Below are 22,644 nucleotides of genomic sequence, written 5' to 3' on the forward strand. Positions count from 1 at the left end.
AGGTCAGGAGATGGAGACCATCCTGGCTAACGTGGTGAAACCCTGTCTTTACTAAAAATACAAAAAATTAGCCGGGTGTGGTGGCGGGCGCCTGTGGTCCCAGCTACTCCGGAGGCTGAGGCAGGAGAATGGCGTGAACCCGGGAGGCGGAGCTTGCAGTGAGCCGAGATCATGCCACTGCACTCCAGCCTGGGCGACAGAGCGAGACTCCGTCTCAAAAAAAAAAAAAAAAAAAAAAAAAAAATTGTATTTCAAACTGTACAGTCACCAGAAGTACACAGCTTTAAAAAATGCACACACTTCACTTGGCATCTCCAGCACCTTCAGCTTTCTGTGACTGGTCTGTTTTGGCATCTCCATTTTCTGCAGGGTTATTCCCCTCCTTGCTAGCATCAGCTTTTCCCTTTTTCCCTTTGGGTACCTTCTCTCCCTTCTTTGCAGAGGCCTTTTTAGGCTTGGGCTCTGGCTTTGGAGGAGCAGGTTTAGCAGACAACCTAGCGGATCTTCTCTGCGGTTCGTCCTTCACCTTGGCTTTATCTCCTTTAGCATCTCCTTCAGCCTTTCTCTTGCGCATGGTGGCCGCGGCGATGGCGACGGCGGCGGGACGTAGGTGCTGGACGCGGGACGTAAGTGCTGGACGCGGGACGCAGCGGCGCACGGGCTTTGGTCGGTCCGGGGGTCGTTCTCACCTCTTCTTCATACTGCTCCGATATCTGACTTTTTAAAGCCCTGGTCAGGAATATGCTGAGTCACCCCTGACTCCCACCTCTAGTTGTAACTTACATTGGTTTGTTCTTCCATTTACTTATATCACAAGTATTTATTGAGTTCCAATTATGTGCCCGGCACTATATCAGTACTGGGGACATGGATGTTGACATTGGACAGGTGACTGCAGTGCCATATGACAGAGGCATGCTCACAGCGCTTAGGGTCAGGCTGTTGGTGGGATGCCCTGCAAGCAAAGACACCAGACAAGGCTTTCTAGAGGACATGCAATGGGAACCCAGTTCTGAAATACAAGGCAGAATTATCTGGTTGGGGAGTGGATTTGTTTAATCAGTGGGTCCCTATTTGCCTGGACTTGTACAGGAGAGGAAGGTAGAGTTTATGTAAAACTTTTCTACTCCAGGTGTGGCCCACAGATCAGGAGTACTGGAATCAGCTGGGAGCTTCTCAGATAGACTCACTGACTCTCAGAGTCCATCCCAGGCTTACTGAATCAAAAGCTACAGTTTAACAAGCTCCCCAGGGCACAGGTGAACATTAAAATTTGGGAAACACTGATGCGGTGCAATCCCATTGCTTCACAGATGGACAAACCAAGACCCAGAGAGCAAGTGATTCTTTTAAGATAATACAGATAACACAGCATTGACAGGAAAGAAAGAAAAGTCTTAAATCTAAATTCAACACTCCCCTTCAGTCCGATGGATTGACACATTTGCCAGTCCACCTACAACTTTCACATCACATTATGATGCCAGATCTTTCTACCAACAAGCCCTTTGGCTATGCCTAGAGGACTCATTATTAGCTCTCACTGATCAGGTGAGAACATGGGGGCCCCAAAAACTGACCTCTGTTGACACTGTTGTCTCTGATTTGGGAGCGTTTGGGCTGCTTCGTGGGTGTCTTTTATATTCTTCATTTATTTACTTAAATGGCAGACATTGCTAATTGTTTGGGTCAGGGAATATCAAGCCTTGAGCCTGGTTTAAGGTGCTTTGAGACCCTTACTCCCCTAGACACCTCACAGAAGCAAATGTAGAGACTTTCTGAAGGAAAGTGCCTTCAACATAGGCCTCATATCATTTCTACACATAGTTTTTCAAATGCAGTGTCCAGGCTGGGCACAGTGGCTCACGCCTATAATCCCAGCACTTTGGTAGGCTGAAGTGGATCACCTGAGGTCAGGAGTTTGAGACCAGCCTGGCCAACATGGTGAAACCCCATCTCTACTAAAAATACAAAAAATTAGCCAGGTGTGGTGGTGGGCGTCTGTAGTTCCAGCTACTCAGGAGGCTGAGGTGGGAGAATAGCTTGAACCCAGGAGGCAGAGTTTGCAGTGAGCTGAGATCGTGCCATTGCACTCTAGTCTGGGTGACAGAAGGAGACTTTTAAACAAAACAAAACAAAAAAACCCAAAAGCAGTGTCCAGCACACAGTCGTAGATAACTCATAGAGTACAAGACTGGTAATTGGCAGGAAAAAAAGACAAATAATAGAAACAGATCTGCAAAGAGTTCAAATATTGAATTATCAGATGTAGACTTTTTAAACAAATAGCTGAATTTATTTTATTTCATTTTATTTTTCTTTATAGATTAGGATTAACCTTGTGGAGCAGAGATAACTCATAGGCAGTGCACACAGAGTCAGCCTGAATTTTTTTTAAGGCAAACTTGTTGATATATTCAATGAATTGGAAACTATGAAAATCAATGTAGTCAATTTTTTTTTTTTTTTAAATCTGAGACAGAGTCTCGCTCTGTCACTCTGGCTGGAATGCAGTGGTGCGATCTTGGCTCACTGCAACCTCTGCCTCTCGAGTTCAAGCGATTCTCCTGCCTCAGCCTGCTGAGTATCTGGGATTACAGGCACGTGCCACCATGCCTGGCTAATTTTTGTATTTTTAGTAGAGACAGGGTTTCACCATATTGGTCAGGCTGGTCTCAAACTCCTGACCTCGTAATCTGCCCGCCTCAGCCTCCCAAAGTGCTGGGATTACAGGCGTGAGCCACCGCGCCAGCCTATGTAGTCTATTTTTAAAAGAACCAAATAGAACTTCTAGGGAAAAATGTAATAACAAACATATATGCATGTGTAAATATATATATAAATGCCTACATGCTAAGTTCAGCAGATAGGTTTAATGACAAAAACTATAAAACTGAAGAGGGAAGTAGGGAATTGGGAGACAGGACTGGAGAACGTGATTCTGCTGCTGGACGGCGAGCCTCACAATTGGGGCTTAGCCCTGAAGAGTTCTCAGCCTCATCCAGGAAAGAATTCAAGGACAAGCCTGTGGTGTTAAATAGCAATCTTATATGAATAGCACCTCTCCCTACAGAGCAGGGGTAACTCATAGGCAATGAGCCCAGAGTCTGCAACGTATGGGCTGTTGGCAACTCTATCTACTTGTACCCACTTTCAATTACTTGTATATTAAAGGGCAAGCTGATGCACATTGAGGGCCAAGTTATTTAGAAAGATGTAGTAAGTTACTACTCCTTTCCATGGCAATGACCCACAAAATTTGTCGTCATGGAAAGAGGCAGTAACTTCCGGGTCGTTGCCATGGCATTTGTAAACTGTCATGGCGCTGGCGGGCGTGTCCTATGCTAATGAGCAATGAGGGCGGCTAGGGATTGCTTTTGTCGCCATCTGCTGGTTTCCACCGGTTTCTTCACTTCATCCTGTGTGGACCACCTTCTTTTGGTCAGCAGGATTGTGACCAGAAGACAAGTCCTGCCAGTCTCCTACCTCATTTCCAAGAGACAAAAAGATAGGATGTGCAGCGGAATAGAAAAAAGACTTAGAAAACATATTTTAAACATCTAATGAACATGTTGTCAGACACCCAGAAGGAGGAGTGAGAGAATGGGCAGTGACAAAATTGAAGATGGAGTGGCTGGAAAGAGGACCTTCACAGCACCACCCATGAGTAAGGGGCTGCTGTAAAGAGACAGAGGTGGTCGCCATGCTCCTGCAGCCCAGTGGGTTCCTTTTTGGAATCAGAGAATCAAAATAAAAGGGCCGAATTCCACCTCCAGTCTCATTCTTGGCTTCGATATTTCCCCTCCAGATGTCTTTTTATGTCTTTTTCATCTATTTCCAGTAGGTCCTTATTCTGTGTGAAAAAATAAAAAATCCGGTGTTTATTTTGGATTTCACAGACACAGCAGGCACAGTCCCTAGACAAAAATACATAACTCAGTGCTCAAGAAAGAGTTTTGTGTTTCCTGGTGCTGTGCATGTTAGAGGCACCTGGGACAGGGAGCAGATCTCTCTGGAGTCTGAGTGGCAGGTCTGCTGCCTGCAAATGCATGGTTTGTGCACCATGCAAAGGTGCCTGCTAAGAGGACAGGGTCCTGAATTCCAGCCATGGCTCTGCTTGACAAGGTGTGTGCTCCAGCTAGGGCCTAACAGAAGGCTGCCTTCCACCAAAGGTGTTACACCAAGCTATGAGGCCTGCATTTGCCCAGAGCAGGCCCTTTTTCTGTTTTGCACAAAAGCACTCATTGATTAATGGTGTTCCACCCAACTGTCCACTGGAGAAGTATCTAAGAAGAGACAAATCCATTCTCAGGTACTTCGCAAAGGCCAACCAAGGCTATGTAATGGTGTGTGTGGGGTACAGCATGGTTGTAGGGTGGCCAACTGTGGGAACCCCACACTAAGGAGTTCCCTGCCATGTGTGGCTGCTATGCTAAAGTCAAGACAGTGTCAGCAAACCCAGATGGTTGGTCATCTTACTCTTGGAGCTCCCTCAAGTTTGGGCAGCTTTTGACTGTCACTACAGAAAGGACTGAATTATTGGTGTTGCCCTTTCCCTTCCCATTGTTCCCTTGCCTTCTGCTGACACTTACCTTTGTAGGGCATAGACCATGTCGCAGCAGGAGGAATTCTTCCCATACAAACTTCTATCTCTGACCTTATGGTTGTTATACAGAAAAGTACTAATATTTTATGGCCAGGTGTGGCAGCTCATGCTTTTAATCCCAGCACTTTGGGAGGCTGAGGCAGGTGGCTCACTTGAAGCCAAGAGTTCTTTTTTTTTTTTTTTTTTTTTTTGAGACAGTCTCATTCTTTCACCCAGTGGAGTACAGTGGCACAATCTTGGCTCACTGCAACCTCCACCTCCTGGTCAAGCGATCCTCCTGCCTCAGCCTCCCAAGTAGCTGGGACTACAGGCATGGGCCACCATGCCTGGCTAATTTTTGTATTTTTAGTAGAGACAGGGTTTTGACATGTTGGTCTGGAACTCCTGAACTGAGGTGATCAACCTGCATCGGCCTCCCAAAGTGCTGGGATTACAGGCGGAAGCCACCGTGCCCAACCAGCCTGGGCAACATAATGAGACCCCATCTTACAAAAAGTAGTAAAAATTAGCTGGTGTGTGCTTGTAGCCCTAGCTACTCAGGAGACTGAGGTGGGACAATTTCTTGAGCCCAGGAGTCAAGGCTGCAGTGTGCTATGATTGCACCACTGAAATCCAGCCTGAGTGCTAGAGCAAGACCCTGTCTCTGTAACAACAACAACAAAAAACTAAATGAAAATATTTTAGGCCAGGCGCGGTGGCTCACCCATGTAATCCCAGCACTTTGGGAGGCTGAGGGGGAGTGGATCACCTGAGATCAGGAGTTCAAGACCTCGCCAGTATGGTGAGATCCCCGTCTCTACTAAAAATACAAAAATTAGCTGGGCGTGGCGATGCGTGCCTGTAGTCCCAGCTACTCGGGAGGCTGAGGCAGGAGAATCGCTTGAACCCGGGGGGGCAGAGGTTGCAATGAGCCGAGATCACGCCACCGCATTCCAGCCTGGGGGACACAGTGAGACTCTTGTCTTGGAAAAAAAAAAAGAAAATATTTTATGGTACTGAATTTCTTGCCAGTGTATTTTTCTGTACATATTTTTATATAGTTCAGAACAGATTATATAATTTTATATCTAGCTTTTTTAAACTTAACATTATAATGTGAACATTCTATTAAAATGTTGAAAACTTTTTTTTCTTAGACACAATGTTCATTGACTATATTCTGTTCCATCATATGGCTATATCTTAGCTTGACCCCCCTACCAGTCATCTAGACTGGGGCAACAAACTTTTCCTTAAAGGTCCAGATAGCCAGGCGCGGTGGCTCACACCTGTAATCCCAGCACTTTGGGAGGCCGAGGCAGGATGATCACTTGAGTCCAGGAGTTTGAGACGAGCCTGGGCAACATAGCAACACCCCATTTCTCTAAAACAAAAACAAAAACAAAACAAAAACAAGATCCAGATAGTAAATATTTTAGGCTTTATTGGCCAGATAGTCTCTGCCCTTGTAGCATGAAAGGAGCCATAAGCCATAAACAATACATATACGGGTGTGGCTATATTTAACACAACTTTACCAAAATAAAAGGAGGACTAGATGATTCTCTGGGTCATGTAACAGAGTCCAAAGAGTGTACCACTCACTGCATGACATCTAATAAGTCAAGAGACAAGGGGTTGAGGCAAGGAAAGTGACTTTTATTCAGAGAGCCAGCAAACCAAGAAAATGGAAGAGTAGTGTCCTGAAGAACCATTTTTAAGTCAATACAAATTTCAGGCTCCTTTTATGTGAGAGGAAGGGGGAAGAGGGAGGGAGTTGAGGTCAAGAAGTGGCCAGTGATCACATCTGGGTGGCAGCAAGGGTCCAAGGAGGTGGTGAAACTTTGTCCTTGGTCAGGTCACAATGCTCTTATAAATCTTTAACATAACATTATTACTTGCATACATCCTCCTTATCTCCTCAGGGGTTAGTTTTGGGGGAGGCACTATTACCATCCTTGCTCTAAACTATAAACTAAATTCCTTCTATAGTTAGCTTGGCCTATGTGCAGAGATAAGCAAAAGCAGTTAACCTAAAAGATACAGGTTATCGCTGCAGGGGGGTTAGGAGCAAAATGGAGTTAGTCACGCTAGGCCTCCTTGTCACTGTTATAGCCATAGCTTGTGGATCTCTGGTTTAGACTATTTATAATGTTTGGTACTATAAATAATGCAGCTAATGAATATCTTTGTGAAGAAGTCCTTGAATATGTCAGATTATCTCTTAGGAAACAATCCTACAAATTGAGTTACTAGAACAAAAAAAAGTATGGCTATTTTTAAGGTCCTTGATCCATAATACGGGATACAAGTCGAAGTAGCTTTCTGAATAGCCACCTAACCTTAACTCAGCATCATTCTTGGACCCTGCCCATGTCCCTGGGAATCCCTGGAACTAACATTTCTTTGGTTCTTTTTTTTTTTTTTTAAGAGTCGGGGTCTCACTCTGCTGCCCAGGCTGGAGAACAGTGGCACAATCATGGCTCACTGCAACCTTGAATTCCTGGCCTCAAATTATACTCCCTCTCACCCTCCCAAAGTGCTGGGATTATAGGCATGAGCATCTGTGCCCGGCCACTTTTCATTAGTCCTAAGCACACACCACCAAGTTCAGTTTTCCTGAGTTGCCTCCATTCTCCAGATCATTCAGCCCCTTTACAATGGACAATTATGCTTATCTATTTCTGCTTAAATCATCTATCTATGTGCTACCTTTTCCTTCCCAACCCAATTGTTTAAAGATGACAGACTAGACCAGGCACCATGGCTCATGCCTGTAATCCCAGCACTTTGGGAGGCAGAGGCAGGAGGATCTCGAACCCAGGAGTTTGAGACCAGCCTGGGCAATATAAGGAGACTCTGTCTTTACAAAAATAAAATTAGCCACACATGCTGGCACACACCTGCAGTCCCAGCTACTTGGAGGCTGAGGTAGGAGGATTGCTTGGGCCTGGGAGGCAGAGGTTGCAATGAGTCATGATCAGGCCACTGCACTCCAGCCTGGCAACAGAGGGAGACCTGCTTCAAAAAAAAAAAAAAAAAAAAAAGACAGACTAAGCATGTGTACCTAGTTAGGATCCTTCTGGAAACCCCATGAAAATGACAGCAAAAGGATATTTTTATCACATAAACCCCATAAAATTGATTAAATTTGGGAGAACATTAGAAACAAGGACATTCTATCATTTGCAACAACATGGGTGAACCTGGAAGATATTATGCTAAGTGAAATAAGCCAGATTCAGAAAGACAAATATCACATGATTTCACTTATATGTGGAATTTTAAAAAGTTGAACTCACAGCAGCAGAAAGTAGAATGGTGGTTACCAGAGGCTGGGGGAGGAGAGGAGTAGGGGAGATGTTGACCAAAGGGCACACATTTCAGTTAGCCAGGAGGAATACGTTTTTGAGATCTATTGTACATGGTGACCATAGTCAATAATAATGTATACTTTGAAGGAGCATCTGGAATTTTACCCCCAGATATGGCTCCCTGGTATAATGAGTATTTTGAATTAAATGTCCTTAGCGATCAACAGATGCTAGAAGAAACCTTTTCCCTATCTACATAAAGACCTAAGGGATCCACCAAGGAAAACAATTACTAAGTTTTTATTCCATTTCTCCTATTAATCTGCATTTGCTGAGTGATTTTTTAGTTATTCTTCAGAGGGCAAAGGGGAAGTTTGTTCCTGGCCCCTACAGTTTCAAAATTGTAAAAATAATAACAATAATGAATTTTTTAAATTACACATTTATTTTTACTTTTTTTTTTATTATTAGAGACAGGGTATTGCTATGTTGCCCAGGCTGGTGTCTGGAATCCCTGAATTCCTGGGCTCAAGCAATCTTCCTGCCTTGGCCTCTCAAAGTGTTGGAATTACAGGTGTGAGCCTCCATGCTTGGCCAATAATAGATTTTACATGTTCTCAATACAAAGAAAAAGAAGTATGTGAGGAGTGTGATATATTAATTAGCTTCATATAATCATTCCACAATGTATACATCTATTACTATCAAAACATCATATTTATCCCATATATATAATTATTATTTGTCAATTAAAAATGTAAATTTTCATTTAAAATTTTGAAGGGCTAGAAAACAGGATAAATAGCAACTGACTTAGCAGGCTTATGAAGCTGAGTCTTAAGCCAGCAGGGATGAAAGTCAAGAAGCAACTCAACTTGCATTGAGACTCCCATAGAGTTTTGTGACCAGGCTTTGGTAGTACCAGCTACGTCTAGTATAAGTGGGGGTGTGTATAAGACTGAATACAGGAGAATTGGTTGGAAGTCAGTAAGAAGAAGTTAGAACCCTAAATCTCTCCTGCAAGTCCACACAGCCAGACTGTACATCCCCCACCCCAGAATAAGACTGTAAGTTGAAAACAAAAGGTCTCTGGATAAAGGGTTACCAAGCAAAATTGGGGTTGAGGTACTATACTGAAAACAATATCATACTGGAAGATTATTTTCTGTGGTTCATATAATACAAAAGCACAGCCAAATATCCTACAAAGAAGCCCAGGTTCCAGACTTTTGTTTGAGACCTGAAAAAGAAACAAAAAAGAGATAAAAGAAAACAAAATAAGTAAAAACCAATAAATAAAATGAAGCCCATGTTGACAACTCCACCTCATGTGCTCAGAGCTTCCAAGCAGCTTTTAAGCTCCGCATTAAAAAAAATATACGAATGGAAAACCAAGGGTCACCACACATCTGAGAAAAGCTCCTAATAGAGACCAAAACAGGAAATAAAGAAAAAAACAGAGAAAACGAGACTATGCAGAGAGAAATTAAATATTAATGGACAAGAAGTTGGGTGCAGTTGCTCACACCTGTAATTTCAGCACTTTGGGGGGCCGAGGCAGGAGGATCGCTTTAGGCCAGGAGTTCAGGACCAGCCTGGGCAACATAGCGAGACCATCTCTCTGTAAGAAAAAAAAATTAGTTGGGTGTGATGGCACACACCTGTAGCCTCAGCTACCCGGGAGACTGAGGTAGGAGGATCACTTGAGCCCAGGAGTTCCAGGCTGAGGTGAGCTGTGATCACGCCACTGCACTCCAGCCCAGGCAAAGACACTTCAACTCTAGAAGAATGAATATGATTTTGTTGGATAGGGTTGAGTTTTTGAAGGCCACAGATCACTGTTATATAAAACATTCTCTTGTCAATCCCCAAAGAACCAATTTTTGCCCCCTTGGGGGACAATTACTGCCCCTCTTAGAGACCCCGTCTCTACTGAAATGCATGCTTTAGAGAAATAACACATCGCATCTGTGAAATAATGGGTTACTATTTTTAAAATGAACACTGAAGTGAGAAAGAGAAGTAGCTCAGAGAAGTCTGAAAAATGTGTGGTATGCAAAATTTATCAGGTCCAGAGAGACACAATCTTAAGAAAATGAATCTTCAGTCACACCCACCCCTCCCCAGAGAATCATGCCTAGGAACAATTGTTTAAAGGCATTTTGTTCTTTCTTTCCTTCCATGTAGTTTCCAGACTGGCTGATAAATTACCCAAAATGCTATCACAAGTTGCACAATATGACCCTCACCCATTATCTTCATGTTCCTGGAATTTGTGATACAAAGAACAATATATGCCAATTAGTAGCTTATGTTCAATTTAGGAACTGCCCCTTCTTTTTTCCTTTAAAAACCTACTTGTTGGCCAGGCGCAGTGACTCACACCTGTAATCTCAGCGCTTTGGGAGGCCGAGGTAGGCGGATCATCTGAGGTCAGGAGTTCGAGACCAGCCTGGCCAACATGGGGAAAACCTGTCTCTACTAAAAATACAAAACATAGCTGGGCGTGGTGGTGCACGCCTGTAATTCCAGCTACTAGGGAGGCTGAGGCAGGAGAATTGCTTGAACTCGGGAGGCAGAGGTTGCAGTGAGCCAAGATTGTGCCACTGCACTCCAGCCTGGGTGACAGAGCAAGAGTCCATCTAAAACAAACAAACAAACGAACAAAACCCACTTGTTGATTGCTTGAAGCCAAGAGTTCAAGACCAGCCTGGTCAATATAACAAGACCCTGTCTCCAAAAAAACAAAAACAAAAACAAAAACAAAAACAATCCACTTGTAAGTGCTGCTAATCACGGCATATATTCAGGGCAACTTAACTTGAATCTGTGTCTCCTGGGCTGTAGCCCTCAAATTTGGCCCAAATAAACTCTCTGCTTATATTAATTTTGCCTCAGTTTATTCCTGTAGGTGAACCAATAAAAAAAGAGCTCTTAGAATTGTAGTGTTACCAGAAAGGGATCCCAATCCAGACCCCAAGAGAGGGTTCTTGGACCTTGCACGAGAAAAGAATTTGGGGCAAGTCTGCAAAGTGAAAGCAAGTTTATTAGAGAAGAAAAGAAACAAAAGAATGGCTCCTCCATAGGCAGAGCAGAGGCATGGGCTGCTCTATGAGTAAACTTATGGTTATTTCTTGCTTATATGCTACATATGGGGTGGATTATTCGTGAGTTTTCTGGGAAAGGGTGGGCAATTTCCAGAACTGAGGGTTCCTCCCCTTTTTAGAATATGCAGGGTAACTTCCAGGCACTGCCATGGCATTTGTAAATTGTCATGGTGCTGGTGGGAGTGTCTTTTAGCATCCTAATGCATTATAACTAGCATATAATTGTTACCAGCAGCAAAGCCACATAGGGCTGCAGCAACTAGATGCTTGCTTCCTCGGAGGACAGAATTCAGCCAAGGGGCAGAAGCAGGTTTAAGGCAGAGGGAGAGATTGAGACAACTTTTAGAGCAGGAATGAGAGTTTATTAAAAAGTTTTAGAGCAGGAATGAAAGGAAGCAAAGTCCACTTGGAAGAGGGCCAAGTGGGTGACTTGAGAGATCCAAGTGCCCTTTTCAGCCCTTGGCTTGAGGTTTTATACATGGGCATGGTTCCAGGGTTTCCGCTTCTCTTCCCTTAATTGTCCCCTTGGGGTGGGCTGTCTGTATGTGCAGTATGTTTACTGAAGTTGTACACATGCTCAGTTGAGGTGTGTTTCCATTACCAGTCAAGTGTTCCCAGAGGAAGTTCATACACCCATTAAACTCTGCTGTTTTGCCTCTTAGTGAACGTGCCTTAGTCCACTTGCCCAACTCCAAAGATCTTACCAGGAAGCTGCTGATTACCAGTTTTCGGTGTTTCCTTTTCTTTTTTTTTTTTTTTTGAGACGGAGTTTCACTCTTGTCACCCAGGCTGGAGTACAATGGTGCAATCTCAGCTCACTGAAACCTCTGCCTCCCAGGTTCAAGCGATTCTCCAGCCTTGCCTCCTGAGTAGCTGGGATTACAGGCATGCACCACTACGCCCGGCTAATTTTGTATTTTTAGTAGAGATGGGGGTGGTTCTCACCATGTTGCCCAGGCTGGTCTTGAACTCCTGACCTCAGGTGATCCACCTGCCTCAGCCTCCCAAAGTGCTGGGATTACAGGCATGAGCCATGGTGCCCAGTTAGTTTCAGGTGTTTTCTATCTATTGGGAGATTGTCTTTCTCTGGCACTGGCTACAACCAATTGTTATTTTAGAGAGAGAGTTTAACAACTGCCTGACCATCATCTGATGATCACCTGACATTCCTGGAGAGGGGGCCCTCCCCTGCCCTGCTCATGTCTGCCTAACTACCGATTCTAACATAATGAACAGTGAGGATGACCAGAGGTCACTTTCATTACCATCTTGGATTTGGCAGGTTTTGGCCAGCTTCTTTACTGTATCCTATTTTATCAGTAAGGTCTTTGTGACCTGTATCTTGTGCCAACCTCCTATCTCATCCTGTGACTAAGAATGCCTAACTGCCTGGGAATGCAGCCCAGTAGGTCTCAGCTTTATTTTACCCAGCTCCTATTCACTTTGGTTCAAATGCCTCTGACAGTAGGGGCCAAGGGAAAAACTTCCCCTTTGTCATCTGAAGGTTTACTGAAAAATCAACTCACAAAATGCAGATTAGTAGGAAAAAGGCATCAAAACTTATTAATGTGTACACAGGGGAGAATCAGAGTGATCACTCAATATCCCAATGGGGCCCAAATACTTATATAGCCTTATTTGAGAGCGGAGTGAGGAGATGGGGAATATAGGTAATTCTGCTGAGGTACAATAAACGATTGCTAGGGAGAATGAATGGATCAGGGAACAGAGATTAGCTTGTAAATCGTTCTCTTTGAAAAAAAAGATTTTTTTTTTTTCTGAGACAGGATCTTGCTCTGTCCCAAAGGCTGGAGTGCAATGGTGTGGTCACAGCTCACTGCAGCCTTGACCTACTGGGCTCATGTGATCCTCTTGTAACCACCCATGGGTTCACCTTGCCTCTGCCTAGACAGAGCCAATTTATCAAGACAGGGGAACTGCAGTAGACAAAGAGTAATTCACACAGACCAGCTGTGCGGGAGACCAGAGTTTTATGATTACTCAAAAAAGTCTCCCTCAGTATTTGGAAATAAGAGTTTTATTGTTGTTGTTGTTGTTGTTTTTGAGATGGAGTTTCGCTCGTCGCCCAGGCTGGAGTGCAATGGCGCAGTCTCCACTCACTGCAACCTCCGCCTCCTGGGTTCAAGTGATTCTCCTGCCTCAGCCTACTGAGTAGCTGGGATTACAGGCACATGCCACCATGCCCGGCAAATTTTTGTATTTTTAGCAGAGACGGGATTTTGCCATGTTGTTGTCCAGGCTGGTCTCAAAACTCCTGGCCTCAAGTGATTCGCCCGCCTCGGCCTCCCAAAGTGCTGGGATTACAAGTGTGAGCCACTGCACCTGGCCAGGAAATGAGAGTTTTTAAGGACAACTTGGTGAGTAGGGGAAAGCCAGTGAACCAGGAGTGCTGATTGATCAGGTCAGAGATAAAATCATAAGAAGCTGAAGCTGTCTTCTTGCACTAAGTCAGTTCCTTGGTGGGAGCCACAAGATCAGATGAGCCAGTTTATCCATCTGGGTGGTGCCAGTTGATCCATCAAGTGCAGGGCCTGCAAAACATCTGAGCACTGATCTTAGGAGCAGTTTAAGGAGGGCCAAAATTTTGTAGCATCCAGCTGTATGACTCCTAAACCATAATTTCTAATCTTGTGGCTAGTTTCTTAGTCCTACAAAGGCTGTCTAGTCCCCAGGCAAGAAGGGCGTTTGTTTTGGGAAAGGGCTGTTGCCATCTTTGTTTTAAACTATAAACTAAGTTTTAAATTATAAACTACTTTTCTCCCAAAGTTAGTTCAGCCTACGCTCAGGAATGAACAAATACAGCTCGGAGGTTAGAAGGAAGATAGAGTTGGTTCAGTCAGATCTCTTTCACTGTCTCAGTTATAATTTTGCAGCGGTGGTTTCACTCCTGCCTCAGCCTCCTAAGTAGCTGTGACTATAGGCATATGCCACCATGCCCAGCTAATTTTTTTTTTATAGAGATGGAGTCTCACGGTGTTGCCCAGGCTTGTCTCAAACTCTTGGGCTCAAACAATCCTCCCTGCTCAGCCTCCCAAAGTGCTGGGATTACATGCATGAGGCACCACACCTGGCCTTTTTTTTTTTTTCCTAAGTTTTTTGTTGTAGGTTGTGCTACGTTTCCCAGGCTGGTCTCGAACTCCTGCCCTCAAGCAATCCTCCCACTTTGGCTCCCCAAAGTGCTCTTTGGAAATTGAGCCTGAGAGAAGAATATTATCTTGTGAATAAGTCTGTTTAGGTGTGGTTAATTCCTTGCTCTTCTTTTCTGCAATAGATGAGAAAGCATGAAGCAGAAGGAAAAACGATTGTTTTCCTTGGTGGGTCCTTCAGCCCTTTATGTAGATAGAGAAAAAGTCTCTTCTAGCATCTATGGATCTTTAAGGACCTTTAATTCAAAATACTCATTATACCAGGGAGCCATATATTCGGGTGAGGTTGCCTTGCCTGTACTCCTCCAGAATTTATTTTTTAATTTTAATTTTTTTTTTGAGATGGAATTTCACTCTTATTGTCCAGGCTGGAGCGCAATGGCGCAATCTCGGCTCACCAAAACCTCCACCTCCTGGGTTCAAGAGATTCTCCTGCCTCAGTCTCCTGAGTAGCTGGGATTACAGGCATGCGCCACCACGCCCGGCTAATTTTGTATTTTTAGTAGAGATGGGGTTTCTCCATGTTGGTCAGGCTGGTCTCAAACTCCCGACCTCAGTGGTCCACCCATCTCGGCCTCCCAAAGTGCTGGGATTACAGGCATACGCCACCGCGCCCGGTCAATTTTTTTTTTTTTTTTTTTAAGAGAAAGAATCTTACTCTGTCACCCAGGCTAGAGAGCAGTGAAATTATAGCTCAGTGCATCCTTGAACTCTTGGGCTCAAGGGATCCTCCCAACTCAGCCTCCTGAGTAGCTGGGACTACAGGTATACATCACTATGCCTGACTAATTTTATATTTTTTGGTAGATATGGGGTCTCGCTATGTTACCAAGGCTGCTCTTGAACACTTGGCCTCAGGTCATCTTCCCGCCTTGACCTCCCAAAGTGCTGGGATTACTGATGTGAGCCACTGTGCCTGGCCTCCTTCAGAATTTAGAAATATGAAAGCAGAAGTTAGGAACTCAATGAAAAGATTGTAAGTCGGACTGAGTGCTGTGGCTCATGCCTGTAATCCCAGAACTTTGGGAGGCCGAGGCAGGCAGATCACTTGAGGTCAGGAATTTGAGACCAGCCTGGCCAACATGGTGAAATCCTGTCTCTACTAAAAATACAAAAATTAGGCAGGTATGGTGGCACGCACCTGTAATCCTAGCTACTTGGGAGGCTGAGGCAGGAAAATTGCTTGAACCCAGGAGGAAGAGGTTGCAGTGAGCAGAGATTGCACCACTACACTCACTACAGCCTGGGTGACACAGTAAGACTCCATCTCAAGGGAAAAAAAAAAAGATTGTAAGTTAAATCTCCTAGAAAGCCAAACACTTGTCAGATAGTGAAAAAAGAAGAGAACAGATTGTAAATTTATAGCATCAGTTCAGTAGTTTCAACATTTTAATAAGGAGGCTGGGGGACACAGTGGGTCACGCCTGTAATCCCAGCACTTCAGGAGGCCGAGGTGGGTGGATCACTTGAGGCCAGGAGTTTGAGACCAGCCTCGCCAACATGGTGAAACTCCATCTCTACTAAAAATACAAAAGTTAGCTGGGTGTGTTGGTACGCACCTGTAGTCCCAGCTACTTGAGAGGCTGAGGCAGGAGAATCGCTTGAACCTGGGAAGCAGAGGTTGCAGTGAGCCAAGATCATGCCACTGCACTTCAGCCTGGGTGACAGAGCAAGACTCTGTCTCAAAAAACGATAATAATAATAATGAAACCATCTTTGCAAAAATTATAACAGAAAATTATGAGACAGGATAATTCCCTTGACCTCCTTGCAGTACTTGCAACTGGGGTGTGGCTTGTTTACTTGGCCACCTCATGCTCAAACCCCTTGTGAGAGTGAGCGAGTGCAGGAACTGGAAAAAACGAATGCTGGAATTGGCCAGTTGCTCCTCTCTGGCAGGAGCAGGCTCGGTGCAGGCCCCATAACAGCGTCCAAACTTGTTGAAACCAATGCTGTTTCAGCTCTTCAGTCCGAGGACAGCCAAGTGCCAACCAGCTCAGTGGAGGGTCAGGGTGGCAGCCCCTGCCCTCTCAACACCCAGGTTCTTGTCCAGCATCCAGGAAGAATCAAGCCACATGAACAGATTGAAGGGTAGTGTATGCAGAGGATTTTATTGGGCGATGAAAGTGGCTCTCAGCAGGATGGGGAGTTGAAAAGGGGATGATGCGGGAAGAAGGTGATCTTTCCCTGAAGCCGAGCAGTCTGAGGGCAGGCCCCTCTCCAAAGCCGCATCATCTGAAGTTAGCCACATCTACCCATAGTCTCCAGCATTCAGTTGCTTCTCTGCTTACTGCTCAGCCACTTGTATCCTTGACAATCAGCCGTTTGTATCCCCGATGCTCAGCTGCTGTGTTGCTCTGCCAGCTGAAATCTTTTTATGAGCACAGGATGGGGAAATGGCAGGCCAAAAAGGCAACACGTGGGTGGAAAAATGGGGCTCCTGTTTTCACTTAGAGCTGAGGTTCCAGGCTTAAGGGTGGGGTTTACCCAGGAGCCCAGCCCTTCTGTATCAATGGCAGTGGGGGAGATGTGATCTAGCCAATCTCCATCTTGCTTTTAGCCTTCTTTTTTTTTTAATCCTCCATGCACATTTTGTGCTCCACTCTACTAAAATGTTACATTGCAGAACAATTCCAGATCCTGTAACTTAGGTCCTGTATGTTGACAGTATTTATTTTTATTATACTTTAAGTTTTAGGGAACAAAACGTGCAGGTTTGTTACATATATATACATGCGCCATGTTGGTGTGCTGCACCCAATAACTCGTCATTTAACATTAGGTATATCTCCTAATGCTATCCCTCCCCCCTCCCCCCACCCCACAATAGGCCCCGGTGTGTGATGTTCCCCTTCCTGTGTCCATGTGTTCTCACTGTTCAATTCCCACCTATGAGTGAGAACATGCAGTGTTTGGTTTTTTGTCCTTGCGATAGTTTGCTGAGAATGATGGTTTCCAGCTTCATCTATGTCACTACAAAGGACATGAACTCATCATTTTTTATGGCTGCATAGTATTCCATGGTGTATATGCACCACATTTTCTTAATCCAGTCTATCATTGTTGGACATTTGGGTTGGTTCCAAGTCTTTGCTATTGTGAATAGTGCCGCAGTAAACATACATGTGCATGTGTCTTTATAGCAGCATGATTTATAATCCTTTGGGTATATACCCAGTAATGGGATGGCTGGGTCAAATGGTATTTCTAGTTCTAGATCTCTGAGGAATCACCACACTGACTTCCACAATGGTTGAACTAGTTTACAGTCCCACCAACAGTGTAAAAGTGATCCTATTTCTCCACATCCTCTCCAGCACATGTTGTTTCCTGACTTTTTAATGACCGCCATTCTAACTGGTGTGAGATGGTATCTCATCGTGGTTTTGATTTGCATCTCTCTGATGGCCAGTGATGATGAGCATTTTTTCATGTGTCTTTTGGCTGCATAAATGTCTTCTTTTGAGAAGTGTCTGTTCATATCCTTTGCCCACTTGTTGATGGGGTTGTTTTTTTCTTGTAAATTTGTTTGAGTTCATTGCAGATTCTGGATATTAGCCCTTTGTCAGATGAGTAGCTTGCAAAAATTTTCTCCCATTCTATAGGTTGCCTGTTCACTCTGATGGTAGTTTCTTTTGCTGTGCAGAAGCTCTTTAGTTTAATTAGATCCCGTTTGTCAATTTTGGCTTTTATTGCCATTGCTTTTGGTGTTTTAGACATGAAGTCCTTGCCCATGCCTATGTCCTGAATGGTATTGCCTAGGTTTCCTTCTAGGGTTTTTATGGTTTTAGGTCTAACATTTAAATCTTTAATCCATCTTGAATTAATTTTAGTATAAGGAATAAGGAAGGGATCCAGTTTCAGCTTTCTACATATGGCTAGCCAGTTTTCCCAGCACCATTTATTAAATAGGGAATCCTTATCCCATTTCTTGTTTTTGTCAGGTTTGTCAAAGATCAGATAGTTGTAGATATGTGGCATTATTTCTGAGGGCTCTGTCTGTTCCATTGGTCTATATCTCTGTTTTGGTACCAGTACCATGCTGTTTTGCTTAGTGTAGCCTTGTAGTATAGTTTGAAGTCAGGTAGCGTGATGCCTCCAGCTTTCTTCTTTTGGCTTAGGATTGACTTGGCAATGCGGTCTCTTTTTTAGTTCCATATGAACTTTAAAGTAGTTTTTTCCAATTCTGTGAAGAAAGTCGTTGGTAGCTTGAGAGGGATGGCATTGAATCTATAAATTACCTTGGGCAGTATGGCCATTTTCACGATATTGATTCTTCCTACCCATGAACATGGAATGTTCTTCCATTTGTTTGTATCCTCTTCTCTTACATTGAGCAGTGGTTGTAGTTCTCCTTGAAGAGGTCCTTCACGTCCCTTGTAAGTTGGATTCCTAGGTATTTCATTCTCTTTGAAGCAATTGTGAATGGGAGTTCACTCATGATTTGGCTCTCTGTTTGTCTGTTATTGGTGTATAAGAATGCTTGTGATTTTTGTACATTGATTTTGTATCCTGAGACTTTACTGAAGTTGCTTATGAGCTTAAGGAGATTTTGAGCTGAGACAATGGGGTTTTCTAGATATACAATCATGTCATCTGCAAATAGGGACAATTTGACTTCCTCTTTTCATGATTGAATACCCTTTATTTCTTTCTCCTGCCTGATTTCCCTGGCCAGAACTTCCAACACTATGTTGAATAGGAGTGGTGAGAGAGGGCATCCCTGTCTTGTGCCACTTTTCAAAGGGAATGCTTCCAGTTTCTGCCCATTCAGTATGATATTGGCTGTGGGTTTGTCATAAATAGCTCTTATTATTTTGAGATACGTCCCATCAGTACCTAATTTATTGAGAGTTTTTAGCATGAAGGGCTGCTGAATTTTGTCAAAGGCCTTTTCTGCATCTATTGAGATAATCATGTGGTTTTTGTCATTGGTTCTGTTTATATGCTGGATTACATTTATTGATTTGCATATGTTGAACCAGCCTTGCATCCCAGGGATGAAGCCCACTTGATCATGGTGGATAAGCCTTTTGATATGCTGCTGGATTCAGTTTCCCAGTATTTTATTGAGGATTTTTGCATCGATGTTCATCAGGGATATTGGTCTAAAATTCTCTTCTTTTGTTGTGTCTCTGCCAGGCTTTGGTATCAGGATGATGCTGGCCTCATAAAATGAGTTAGGGAGGATTCCTTCTTTTTCTATTGATTGGAATAGTTTCAGAAGGAATGGTACCAGCTCCTCCTTGTACCTCTGGTAGGATTCGGCTGTGAATCCATCTGGTCCTGGACTTTTTTTGGTTGGTAAGCTATTAATTATTGCCTCAATTTCAGATCCTGTTATTGGTCTATTCAGAGATTCAACTTCTTCCTGGTTTAGTCTTGGGAGAGTATATGTGTCAAGGAATTTATCCATTTCTTCCAGATTTTCTAGTTTATTTGCATAGAGGTGTTTATAGTATTCTCTGATGGTAGTTTGTATTTCTGTGGGATCAGTGGTGATATCCCCTTTATCATTTTTTATTGCGTCTATTTGATTCTTCTCTCTTTTCTACTTTATTAGTCTTGCTAGCGGTCTATCAATTTTGTTGATCTTTTCAAAAAACCAGCTCCTGGATTCATTGATTTTTTGAAGAGTTTTTTGTGTCTCTATTTCCTTCAGTTCTGCTCTGATTTTAGTTATTTCTTGTCTTCTGCTAGCTTTTGAATGTGTTTGCTCTTGCTTCTCTAGTTCTTTTAATTGTGATGTTAGGGTGTCAATTTTAGATCTTTCCTGCTTTCTCTTGTGGGCATTTAGTGCTATAAATTTCCCTCTACACACTGCTTTGAATGTGTCCCAGAGATTCTGGTATGTTGTGTCTTTGTTCTCGTTGGTTTCAAAGAACATCTTTATTTCTGCCTTCATTTCGTTATGTACCCAGTAGTCATTCAGGAGCAGGTTGTTCAGTTTCCATGTAGTTGAGTGGTTTTGAGTGAGTTTCTTAATCCTGAGTTCTAGTTTGATTGCACTGTGGTCTGAGAGACAGTTTGTTATAATTTCTGTTCTTTTACATTTGCTGACGAGTGCTTTACTTCCAACTATGTGGTCAATTTTGGAATAGGTGTGGTGTGGTGCTGAAAAGAATGTATATTCTGTTGATTTGGGGTGGAGAGTTCTGTAGATGTCTATTAGGTCCACTTGGTGCAGAGCTGAGTTCATCCTGGATATCCTTGTTAACTTTCTGTCTCGTTGATCTGTCTAATGTGACAGTGGGGTGTTAAAGTCTCCCCTTATTATTGTGTGGGAGTCTAAGTCTCTTTGTAGGTCTCTAAGGACTTGCTTTATGCATCTGGGTGCTCCTGTATTGGGTGCATATGTATTTAGGATAGTTAGCTCTTCTTATTGAATTGATCCCTTTACCATTATGTAATGGCCTTCTTTGTCTCTTTTGATCTTTGTTGGTTTAAAGTTTGTTTTATCAGAGACTAGGATTGCAATCCCTGCCTTTTTTTGTTTTCCATTTTCTTGGTAGATCTTCCTCTATCCCTTTACTTTGAGCCTATGTGCATCTTTGCACGTGAGATGGGTTTCCTGAATACAGCAGACTGATGGGTCTTGACTCTTTATCCAATTTGCCACTCTGGGTCTTTTAACTGGAACATTTAGTCCATTTACATTTAAGGTTAATATGGTTATGTGTGAATTTGATCCTGTCATTATGATGTTAACTGGTTATTTTGCTCGTTAGTTGATGCAGTTTCTTCCTAGTCTCGATGGTCTTTACAATTTGGCATGTTTTTGCAGTGGCTGGTACCGGTTGTTCCTTTCCATGTTTAGTGCTTCCTTCAGGAGTTCTTTTAGGGCAGGCCTGGTGGTGACAAAATCTCTCAGCATTTGCTTGTCTGTAAAGTATTTTATTTCTCCTTCACTTATGAAGTTTAGTTTGGCTGGATATGAAATTCTGGGTTGAAAATTCTTTTCTTTAAGAATGTTGAATATTGGCCCCCACTCTCTTCACGCTTGTAGAGTTTCTGCCAAGAGATCAGCTGTTAGTCTGATGGGCTTCCCTTTGTGAGTAATCCGATCTTTCTCTCTGGCTGCCCTTAACATTTTTTCCTTCATTTCAACTTTGGTGAATCTGACAATTATGTGTCTTGGAGTTGCTCTTCTCGAGGAGTATCTTTGTGGTGTTCTCTGTATTTCCTGAATTTGAATGTTGGCCTGCCTTGCTAGATTGGGGAAGTTCTCCTGGATAATATCCTGCAGAGTGTTTTCCAACTTGGTTCCATTCTCCCCGTCACTTGCAGGTACACCAATCAGACGTAGATTTGGTCTTTTCCCATAGTCCCATATTTCTTAGAGGCTTTGTTCATTTCTTTTTCTTTTTTCTCTAAACTTCTCATTTCATTTCATTCATTTGATCTTCCATCACTGATACCATTTCTTCCAGTTGATTGAATCGGCTACTGAGGCTTGTGCATTTGTCACATAGTTCTTGTGCCATGGTTTTCAGCTCCATCAGGTCATTTAAGGGCTTCTCTACACTGGTTATTCTAGTTAGCCATTCGTCTAATCTTTTTTCAAGGTTTTTAACTTCTTTGCCATGGGTTCGAACTTCCTCCTTTAGCTCGGAGTAGTTTGATTGTCTGAAGCCTTCTTCTCTCAACTCATCAAAGTCATTCTCCATCCAGCTTTGTTCCGTTGCTGGTGAGGAGCTGCGTTCCTTTGGAGGAGGAGAGGCGCTCTGATTTTTAGAATTTTCAGTTTTTCTGCTCTGTTTTTTCCCCATCTTTGTGGTTTTATCTACCTTTGGTCTTTGATGATGGTGATGTACAGATGGGGTTTTGGTGTGGATGCCCTTTCTGTTTGTTTTCCTTCTAACAGTCAGGACCCTCAGCTACAGGTCTGTTGGAGTTTGCCGGAGGTCCATTCCAGACCCTGTTTGCCTGGGTATCAGCAGCAGAGGCTGCAGAACAGTGGATACTGGTGAACAGCAAATGTTGCTACTTGATCATTCCTCTGGGAGTTTTGTCTCAGAGAAGTACCCGGCCGTGTGAGGTGTCAGTCTGCCCCTAATGGGGGTGCCTCCCAGTTAGGCTACTCAGGGGTCAGGGACCCACTTGAGGAGGCAGTCTGTCCGTTCTCAGATCTCCAGCTGCGTGCTGGAAGAACCACTACTCTCTTCAAAGCTGTCAGACAGGGACATTTGAGTCTGCAGAGGTTTCTGCTGCCTTTTGTTTGGCTACGCCCTGCCCCCAGAGGTGGAGTCTACAGAGGCAGGCAGGCCTCCTTGAGCTGCGGTGGGCTCCACCCAATTTGAGCTTCCCAACCGCTTTGTTTACCTACTCAAGCCTCAGCAATGGCGGGCGCCCCTCCCCCAGCCTCACTGCTGCCTTGCAGTTCGATCTCAGACTGCTGTGCTAGCAATGAGCGAGGCTCCGTGGGCGTAGGACCCTCCGAGCCATGCGCGGGATATAATCTCCTGGTGTGC

At 43.8% G+C, this 22,644-nt stretch overlaps 2 protein-coding genes across 4 annotated transcripts in view; both read right to left on the reverse strand.

Annotated features, from left to right (window-relative positions):
* Window positions 1-264: 264 nt before the first annotated feature.
* On the reverse strand, window positions 265-589 carry LOC101127689 (non-histone chromosomal protein HMG-17-like). The gene has a single exon (XM_055381095.2). It carries the CDS (start codon window positions 572-574, stop codon window positions 302-304), a length of 273 nt encoding a protein of 90 aa, XP_055237070.2. The 5' UTR covers window positions 575-589; the 3' UTR covers window positions 265-301.
* Window positions 590-2,284: 1,695 nt separating this feature from the next.
* The window catches only part of METTL6 (methyltransferase 6, tRNA N3-cytidine), a 50,748-nt gene continuing 30,388 nt past the window's right edge, over window positions 2,285-22,644 (reverse strand). For 2 of the 3 annotated variants that reach the window (XM_019023457.4, XM_063703429.1), the window contains exon 7: window positions 6,224-9,139. The gene's annotated coding sequence lies outside the window, so the exon portion shown is untranslated. Of the gene's footprint in view, window positions 3,854-6,223; window positions 9,140-22,644 lie in introns of those variants that run through there. The other variant, XM_063703428.1, reaches the window with a different exon arrangement.

Source organism: Gorilla gorilla, chromosome 2, assembly GCF_029281585.2.
Source record: "Gorilla gorilla gorilla isolate KB3781 chromosome 2, NHGRI_mGorGor1-v2.1_pri, whole genome shotgun sequence".
NCBI classification, from domain to species: domain Eukaryota; kingdom Metazoa; phylum Chordata; class Mammalia; order Primates; family Hominidae; genus Gorilla; species Gorilla gorilla.

Bases quoted from the DNA above. Each gene is read 5' to 3' on its own strand.
- LOC101127689 (XM_055381095.2), bottom strand. From the start codon at position 574: ATGCGCAAGAGAAAGGCTGAAGGAGATGCTAAAGGAGATAAAGCCAAG.